This window comes from Sinocyclocheilus rhinocerous, unplaced genomic scaffold (assembly GCF_001515625.1).
Source record: "Sinocyclocheilus rhinocerous isolate Xijiao unplaced genomic scaffold, SAMN03320098_v1.1 scaffold362, whole genome shotgun sequence".
Classification (NCBI taxonomy): Eukaryota; Metazoa; Chordata; class Actinopteri; order Cypriniformes; family Cyprinidae; genus Sinocyclocheilus; species Sinocyclocheilus rhinocerous.
In genome coordinates, this window is record NW_015639507.1 from 1678137 (window position 1) to 1687873 (window position 9737).

The window sequence follows — 9737 nt, forward strand, 5'->3', positions numbered from 1 at the left end:
AACACACACACACACACACACACGGAGCGATGTGAAGTTGTACCATCATCACTGAAGTTATTAAAAACTGAACTCTTAAAAAACAAAACAGTAAAGCAGCTATAATCATTTATTTAATTCTCATTAACATATTAGAATACACACACCTACACCGTTCATGTTAAGATGCCGTAGAGAGGGTCTTTGTCTCACTAGGATCTGGGAGTCTATGATAAAAGTAAAAAGAATTAGAAATAAGTCTGACTGAGTAGGGATTTACATGAATTGAAGTAACAGAAAAGGAAGCGATGTACAGTACCGTATGGCCCTACACCACTGGTAGAAAGAAGCGCATGACCTGCAGTGTGGAAAAGTTACATTAGACACAAATTACTTTCCAACAAATGAAAGCATAGCTTGGCTAATTATAAAAGCATATTTTGTGTTGCTTTCCATAAATTTCCATTTTTATATATTTTCAAAAGAAGTCTTTCTGCTCACCAAGGCTGCATTTATTCGATTGGAAATACAGTAAAAACAGTAATACTGTGAAATATGAAATATTACTATAGTTTAAAATAACAATTTTCTGTTGTGATATATTTTTAAATGTAATTTACTCAATTTGCTCAATTTCATGTGTCCTCGCTGACTATTTATAAAAAAAAAAAATCTTGCTGACCCTAAACTTTTAAAGTTACATAGCAAGTGATTTGTGTGGCAAATACATCTTACATAAATGTACAATTTTAACAAAATAAGTTTGTTTGTTCTTTTTGTTGTTGTTGTTTTTTAAAGTGAAAAGCTGTGGACCTGGAGACATTACGCGTTTGAACAAGGCCTTTTGTCTTCTTGCTAGACAGGAGAAATAATGCTCATTAGCAAAATATAATGGCGTAAAGATTATTCTGATTAAAAAAAAAAATATATATATATATATATATATATATATATATGTATATATATATATCCAACAGCTCTTTTTCTTTATTTCATCTTACATATTTTAGTACTTCCTGATGAATGCCTATTTGGTTTTTCTCCCTCTTTGGGTTTGTGGGCAACCTGTATTTCCTCATCCTGGGGCTTGGTGACCACCATCGATGTAAGCGGTGTGACAAATTTGTACTCCAGAGAAAGATCAAGGGCTTCTTTCTTTGCGTTTTCTTTTTCCAGGTCTTTTAGAAGCACCCTGAGGTACAGAAGAAAAAAAATCTACATGAAAATTCTGTAATACTACTACGTATGACATACATAGAGTTGAATCAGTTAACTTAAAAGTATGAATATTTACATTTTCTCCAATAGCTGCTTCACTGTAAGAAAGGCCCATAATCTTTTAATGAAGTTCTCGTGTTCAGGTCTGTCACTACTGAGGTCCCCTGTAAGTACACTGCTATGATATACCACCTTAGTGCTTTTCTGGAAAGAAAATAATGGTCAGAAGCTCAAACCTGGCTGGCCTAGTGGGTCAAGCAACTCTAGAGATTTAAAAAAGTATAATGCACCCCAAAAAAATGACAATTCCTGTCATTATTTACTGACCATTAAGTCATTCCAAACCTGTATGATGTTTTTTTTCCCCACTGAACACAAAAAGAGAATTTCGAAGAATATTCACATCATGAATAACAACCTAAACAAAAGCTATCTTATAAGAGCTTACGAGCTGGAATGACATAAGGATGTGTAAATAACTACAGAATTTTTGGATGAACTATTCCCTTTAAATGTTAGTCTATAAGGGGTAGTGGTGATCTTACCGATATTGCAATGACCTCAGTGGTGAAACTTTCCAAACTGTTATCAGTGATCTGACCAGCTACCACAATCTCAGAACCATTGTAGTACTGGTTGAAAGTGGATTGGGTTAAATTGGCCACCCCTTGGTAGTTAAGGTGGACATCAGTCAAGAGCGGGATGGCCACTTCCTCGTAGAAGTCCTAATAAAATTGTGCAAATACAAGGACGTATAAAATAATAATTTAACATATGTATATGTTTAGTTCTGGGAACAGCACATGGCACACTGGAAAATGACCCAAGCCTGACTCAAACCCGGGTCACTATCCCCGAAAGATTTCTTTGTTTATATTTGACCTGCAGCTGTAGATCAGCATCAGAATCCTCATAGATAATGCGACCAACACCGTTATTTTCCAACGACAACTTCTTCAGGAACTCAAAGCTGACATCAAACCCAAATCCCAAACTGTACAAAGGGAATTTTTCACCAATCGCCTTTTTCACATTTTCCTGAATCTTCAATGGGTTAGTCTCGCCTTTTTTGCGGAAAAAAAGAAACAATCAAGAGGTATTTTATGCATGGCAATGGAGAAAAATGGGACGTTTTACAGCTAAAATGTATACTCCATAATATTTTAGTGTAGTGGGTCATTACATATACAGTCATGACCAAAAGTATTGGCAGTGACAAATTTAGTGTTTCGCAAAGTATTTGCTTCAGTATATGTAGATAATTTTTTCACGTGTTTTTATGGTATACTGGAAAACAGTGATAAGCATTTCATAATTTTTAAAGGCTTTTATTGGCAAAAACATTCAATATATGCAAAGGGCCAATATACAGTGTTCTTCATAACCTCTGCAATTCGCTCTGGCATGCTGGATATCAGTTTCTGGGCCAAGTCTTGACCAATGGTGATCCGTTCTTGACTAACTAATTTTCAGAGTTGATTATAATTTTTGGGCTTCTGCTTGTCCACTCACCTTTTGAGGACTGACCACAGGTTCTCTATGGAATTAAGATATGGGGAGTTGCCTAGCCACGGATCCAAAATTTCAATGTAATGATCTCTGAAACACTTCATTATCACTCTTGCCTTGTGTAATGGTAATCTACAGTATCATGCTGGAAAATGCACATCTGAACATCTGAAGCAGCACACTTTGCGAAAATGTATGTCACTGCCAATAATTTTGGCCATGACTGTGCAATATTTATGTACATATACAAGAGTGCATGCAGGAGTGAATCGGTTATTTTGTGCCTGTAGTGGGGTCTCCATCAGTCAACAGGATCAGGATAGATGCGGATCCCTCTTGTGGGTATTTGTTTATCATGTCCACAGCTTTTAGCACTGCAGTATTTATGTCTGTGGCTGAAAGGAAAGAAAAAATAAATGTTACAAATAAATGTAATTTAGTGAAATAAGGGTGGAAGTCGAGGATGAATTTGATTGTTTTCAATTGTTTCACAGTCCACGATCAGGCTATTCAACTACTGAAAACATGGAGATCATATGTTTTCTGTATGGTGTCAGTTAGGCCATCATTTTCTCCTGAGGGTATTTTTTTCTCATTCATACATTTATTCATCTAGAATGCTTTTGGTCAGTTAGCAGATGGTGGATACTTTACATCCTCCACTCGTAATCCTCTTCACAAACATCTTCGCTTCTTCCACGTGTCCTTCAGTTGCTTTTAGGAGTTCAGGTTTCCAGGTTTGAATGTGACCACTGAACGTGATCAATCCAAAGTGGTCATCCACAGCAAGGTCACTCAAAATCCTCAGCATTGCCAAACGAGTCTAAAATACAATGCTTTCATTAGCTAAAACTAAGGAAAACCATAAATATATGATGAATTATAATTTCTTCTGTATTATTCTTAAGATTCAACAATTCACCCAGTAAAACCCAAAGAAGAAACAAATGAAAAATAAATTCACCTGCTCTATTTTTTTGCCTGACATAGAGCCACTTCGATCAATGATAAACACCACATTTTTGGGAATGCGCTGAATATCTGTAGGTGCAAAGTAGTGGACGAAGTAGCCATTTGATACCTGAAAAAAATAAGAATATTTGAGATGTAGGACTGAGTTCCTACACTCTAACTGAAAATGAATGATTCATGTCGCTTTGTTGCTTTAAACTGCTGTCAGTGAACACGTTCTGGTTGTCATTACATTTGTCTTCCTGCCGGTTTAAATTTAAATACCTAAGTGCACTACATACCCTCAGATCTCCACTTTGTTTTTGTCTCTCAACATCATACATAATGATCAGGTTGCCATTCAGACCATTTTTACTACAGTCATCACACTTTGTTTGCTGGTCACGAGTGGGGTAGAACTTCACCCATGCCTAAATTTGCAAAACAGAAGAAGTTGTCAAAATATATTCCATCATATTAACATATTCAAGCAAGAAGTTGCTTGTTTTTTGTCATCAATTTCCATTTTTATTTTCTTACATCTTTATCTGCTCTGATGGTTGTGATGGCATTGGTCAAATCCTTAGTGCTCAGACCACCTTTGACCTCCAAGAATGAAATTCCTATATTCTCATGGATGTGTACGTCAATCTAACCAAAATAAAAGTCAGAAATTTTACATTTCTTTGTCTTTTTCCATTATGATGAACATCTATAAATCTTGATTTTGTTTCTTTTCATACCTTGAAGTCAGCCACCGGCTGCATCGGTTGGGCATTGATGAGTAGCTCATATTTGCCGAGGCGGCGCTTTAGCAGTTCCTCGTAGGTCAACTCAAAGGTCACTTTACTAAAAGCAGCCACCGTCACTGAAGTTTTAAAGTCCTCTAAAGTCCTTCCAACAGCACTAAAATAGAAATAGAGACCATTATATTTAATAATACTGAAATAAATATATTTTATTGAACTCTTATTTAATACTAAAGAAACAAATATCTTAACATTAACAATTATATACAAAACCAGTCGCATTTGCCAGACGCTTTTATCCAAAATGACTTACACTGTATTTAAAGTAAATTTATTTTAATTAGTTCATGCAAACCCATGACCTTGGTGTTGCTAGCGCCATGCTCTACTATTTGAGCTATGGGAATAATCTTTTTATAATACAAAGTACCTGACCAGTCCAGCACTTTGTCCTCGAGATACTGCTTGATTGTATTGCTGCTGAGCTTCTTCTTTTTCCTTCACAACCCCATCATATGTCTTTCCCTCTATGGTCCTGAAAAGGATTGTTATTATTAGCTAAATAAAATCAGGAACTGAGGTTATTAGACAGAATGGGGGGCAGTTAAAATTAATGTACTAAAAAGTTTTTTCTTTTTATTGTTAATAGTTAAATTTAAATTAGATAAGACTGGCTGTTAGTTTTACAATCACTTGAACATTTAAATTCCTTGGATAGTGTTTGTGTATTTACTTGCATTCTAAACTGGCTGATGAAGGCATCCTTGGGAATCTTGACCTCAAAATGGACCTCTTGAGACTGATTCAACAGGTTTGCCACACGGCTTGTGATGACTGTAGTAGCGTAGCGGCTGGTGACCGTAGAGTTAATGTGGAAGCTGTAAATATCTATATCTTGTTTCTGTATTAAAGTGAACAAGTATCACTGTCAATATGTGCTCTTACGACAGGCTCTTAGGACAGAGCTTGTTCAGGTCCAATACACACATAATGTCAAGCGTCCTTTGAAAACAAATAGTAATATGGACTTTCTCCTCAAACATTATCAGTTATTTACATGGTATTTTGAGCCTACCTTTGCCATTACTAATAAACAGATATTTTTATTTTAACAGAGATATTAAAAATAAAATTAAATGATGGAAGTTATTTTTAAACAATGATGACAGTATTAATTTTGTTTTGTTCCATTTTCTATCTTAACTGACTATTTAATAAACACTAGTGATGAATAACAACTTGAAGATTTAAGAAAATTGAGAAATAAAGTACATTTGTACTTTTTGTTTCTGAATGTTGATGTTACCTTGTTTTTAGCAGCCAAGTTGACACAGGTGAAGAGAAGGCCGAATAACAACTTGAAGATTTAAGAAAATTGAGAAATAAAGTACATTTGTACTTTTTGTTTCTGAATGTTGATTTTACCTTGTTTTTAGCAGCCAAGTTGACACAGGTGAAGAGAAGGCCAAAGAGAGTTAGTGTCAGTGCAACTTTGTCCATGGTGATCTGTGAAGAAATGGGAAAAAAGACAACTAATGAAGCCAGTAGCTAGGCTATCAAAGGCAGGGCTCAGACACTGCCCACTTTAAAAAATGTCCTTATATGGTAGAACTCAGACCATACAAACATGTAAAACAAGGGAATACAAAAGAAATATAACAAATAGCAAAACAAATCAAATTTTAATCTTATTTAATAAGTAGCCAACTTTAAAATAATAATAATACTAGATAGAAACAGATTCAAATAAATAAATAAATGTGTAAGATAGGGAAAGATGCCAGCTGCTTCTGTGGACGTGTTCAAGAAGTGATGTCGATTTGTAGGTAAGCGTTTATTAAAAAATAATAAAAAATGGTGCAACTGCACAAACTGCATGATTATAATAAATTGGGTCTTTTATTATGTATTATTTGTGCAACACCGGACTGGAGCTATAAATGGTCCCACGAAGAAAGAGAGAAACGCTCCGGTTACTAACGTAACCTAGGTTTTATTACAAAAACCATGGTTAAACTATTGTTCGTGTAGCAAAACACTAGTGCTACTAGTGTAGCATGGTAAAATACACGTTTTTTGGCAGGGTTCCCCTGCTAAAATTCGCATTCCAGGGGATAAATATCATGTTATTGCGGTTTTCCCGTGGAATTGGGCTACTTTAACACTGTTGCCATGGGTTGTTTTTCATGTCCGTGGGTTAAAGCGACTCCAATAACATGATATTTATCCCCTGGAATGCAAATTTTAGCAGGGGAACCCCACCAAAAAATGTGTATTTTACCCCCGGAATGATTTTTAACTGGGGACCCCCTCGAAACCATAGACTGTATAAAAACATGGATGTAGTGTCCGTGACGTCACCCGTAGGTTTCTGAAGAGCGTTTTTGAAGCTCAAAGTGGGCAGAGCCAGCCGTCGCCATCTTGGCAGCTCGTCACTCCCGGATAATCTAAAATGGGCAAAGAGGCGGGAGCTGGTTGCTGGTTTCTGCTCTAAAGTTGGCCATTTTAACATGGGGAGTCTATGGGACTGACTCCCTTTTGGAGCCAGCCTCTAGCGGCCAGTCGATGAATTGCAGTTTTAGTCACTTCCGTGTTGGTTTCACGAGAGAGACCGGAAGGTTGCCGCTTGCTCGAAACACGATTGGACTAGTTTTGAGTAGTGATTGGGCGGGGTTTCTTGTGAAAACCTGGCAACCCTGCTGCTGCTCGCCACGTGAGAAGAAGCGCCGATACGTACAGCAGCAGAAGATAGATAGATCTGGGCTGCGTTCAGCCCCGACAAAAACGGTGCAAAACGTTTTTTAAACGGAAACGGTGGTGCGTTGAACACCCTGTTCTGATGACGCAAGAGTTGCAACTATGGCAGCTGAGAAGGCCATTCTTTGTGTTCTTTTTGAAGAATTTTCGGAGCCTGATGAAATCGGTATAAATACGTGTTTAATACTGCAAAATACGCTCGATGGTACAGTCACTGCCCTTGCCCGAGTGAAGGGAACTGTGGTTCCTAATTATTGTGATCCAACATTTGCCTCGCATTTCAGGATGAAAAGACAGAAAAGACAAGTTAAGGATAATCCACTTCTTACCTCCAAGACTGTGTTATGATCTATATGACCTTATTATTTTTATTGTGAGTATTAGGCTTATCATTATTGCTGATCACTCTTGTTGTGCTATGATATTGTAATATTTACCATTATATAATCAGAGAAATATAGAAAAGTTTATGAAAGTGTCACTCCATAATACAACAGCAAAATATATAAATATGTATAGTATTTTTATGTTACATTAATCAGTATTTAGCACTATGCATAACATGATGAGGAAAAGAAGTAAAAGCAGAGCCGCAGCCACACATAGGATGGTAGTAATAACAACCATGGCACCAGATCTCGCACTCAGACCATCATTAATGGTGTGAAGGTTTAGTACTGTACGAATAGATTATTAAGATATCTATTAACTCCAACAGCTATTAGGATGACTCCAATATTACTTAGCAATAATTCTAATGATTTGATATGAATTCTTACATTTGGGAAGAGTAATGTTGACAGACCAGTTCGACGAATTAACAAGAGTCCCATTAGTATTGATTAGAAGATACTTGAAACTGTAAGTGAGAAATAGTTTCAATACATTAAAAGCAAACACAAGTCTAGAGTTTAAGAAGTTACTGAAACTGCAGTCAAAACACCCTTTTGACTATGTAAAATAGTTTGGGGAAAAAATACTATGGAAGTCAATGGTGCCCATCAACTGTTCGGATACTAACATTTTTCAAAATATCTTCTTTCGTGTTCAACAGAAGTTAGAAACTCATACAGGTTTGGAACAAGTAAAGGGTGAGTAAATGATGACAGAATTGTCATTCTGCAAATGAACTACTCCTTTAAGATGAAAATGACGTGAAATTAGCATTATAACAAGTAGATGGCAGCAGAGTATCACTCATTAGCTCAGTTGCCATTTCAACTCCCTAGTCTTGCTTCTGGGTTTATTATAAATTGACTATTTATAACAAATTTGAGCAATTTTACTGTACTTAAGTATAAATTGATTGAGTACTTTATACTTCGAGCGTACTGCAAAATACGCTCGATGTTACAGTCACTGCCCTTGCCGTCCAGAATAAAAGAGAACATCCTAATCAAATGAAGGGATTTGTGGAAACTGTGGTTCCTAATTATTGTGATCCAACATTTGCCTCGCATTTCAGGATAAAAAGACAAACATTTCAGGTGAAGGATCATCCACTTCTTACCTCCGAGACTGTGTTATGATCTGTATGACCTTATTATTTTTATTGTGAGTATTAGGCTTATCATTATTGCTGATCGCTGTTGTTGTGCTATGATATTGTAATATTTACCATTATATAATCAGAGGGGTATAGAAAAGTTTATGAAAGTGTCACTCCATAATACAATAGCAAAATATATAAATATGTATAGTATTTTTATGTTACATTAATCAGTGTCTAGCACACCTTCCTAAGGAAAGGATATGGACCAGAAGACATTGCAATTACTAAATGATATTTAGACAGACTTAAAGAAGTTCCAGATCTATACTTGTGCCCTTATTATTTCAGTTATTTTGCCTTTAATGTAAATAAACATGTGCAAACAATATTCTTGCTCTTGTGAATTTATTTGGATGTTAATTACATTGTGCCAGCTGTCTCTTTAATACCGCGTGGTTTACATACATGTTGCTGCTGATTGGGCTGACATGTTTGACACACCCACCAAACAAGAGAAAACGCATCTCAAACCCCGTTGCACAGCGTTGCACACCGCTTCCAGGAAACATGTCGTTCAAACCGGAAACCGTAGCAAAACGGTGCACACCGGTTTGAGCTTGAACTTGCCCCTGGTTCATGCGGTTACACAAACGTGAACAAATCAGGCTTCAGTATCAGAGTAAACAGGAGTTTAGGGATGGGCGATACCACTTATTTTGTTTTCGATACGATACCGATACAATACTTCTAAACTGAACTTTTAAATTATTAAATGTATTAGATTATTAAATTACTAAGAGTAAAATGGGTAAATGATATCCATTAACTTTATATTTGAAACACATTTTAACATTCAATATGCCTTAATTGCAACTTATTCGGTTATATTTTTGTTTACACGCTTAAAATATGTTTACTGTAGTGGTAACCATGGAAATCTACAAATACTATTTACATTTAGTCATTTAGACTAACAAATGAGGACAATGGAAGCAATCAAAATCAACAAAAGAGCAATGATATGCAAGTGCTACAACAAGTCTCAGTTAGCTTAACGCAGTACACATAGCAAGTTTTTTTTT

At 36.0% G+C, this 9737-nt stretch overlaps 1 protein-coding gene across 1 annotated transcript in view; it reads right to left on the reverse strand.

The window, feature by feature from the left end:
* The window catches only part of itih3b.1 (inter-alpha-trypsin inhibitor heavy chain 3b, tandem duplicate 1), an 11657-nt gene extending 5700 nt beyond the window's left edge, over positions 1–5957 (reverse strand). The window contains exons 1-16 of the mRNA XM_016566850.1: positions 5832–5957; positions 5144–5307; positions 4837–4941; positions 4401–4563; positions 4198–4308; positions 3960–4088; positions 3671–3787; positions 3361–3529; positions 2991–3101; positions 2080–2261; positions 1743–1922; positions 1274–1401; positions 981–1171; positions 793–834; positions 299–337; positions 147–206 (exon numbers count right to left, since the gene is read on the reverse strand). Of these exons, the coding sequence (XP_016422336.1) occupies positions 147–206; positions 299–337; positions 793–834; positions 981–1171; positions 1274–1401; positions 1743–1922; positions 2080–2261; positions 2991–3101; positions 3361–3529; positions 3671–3787; positions 3960–4088; positions 4198–4308; positions 4401–4563; positions 4837–4941; positions 5144–5307; positions 5832–5906 (1966 nt within the window). The 5' untranslated portion in view covers positions 5907–5957. The remainder of the gene's footprint in view (positions 1–146; positions 207–298; positions 338–792; positions 835–980; positions 1172–1273; positions 1402–1742; positions 1923–2079; positions 2262–2990; positions 3102–3360; positions 3530–3670; positions 3788–3959; positions 4089–4197; positions 4309–4400; positions 4564–4836; positions 4942–5143; positions 5308–5831) is intronic.
* Positions 5958–9737: the final 3780 nt, after the last annotated feature.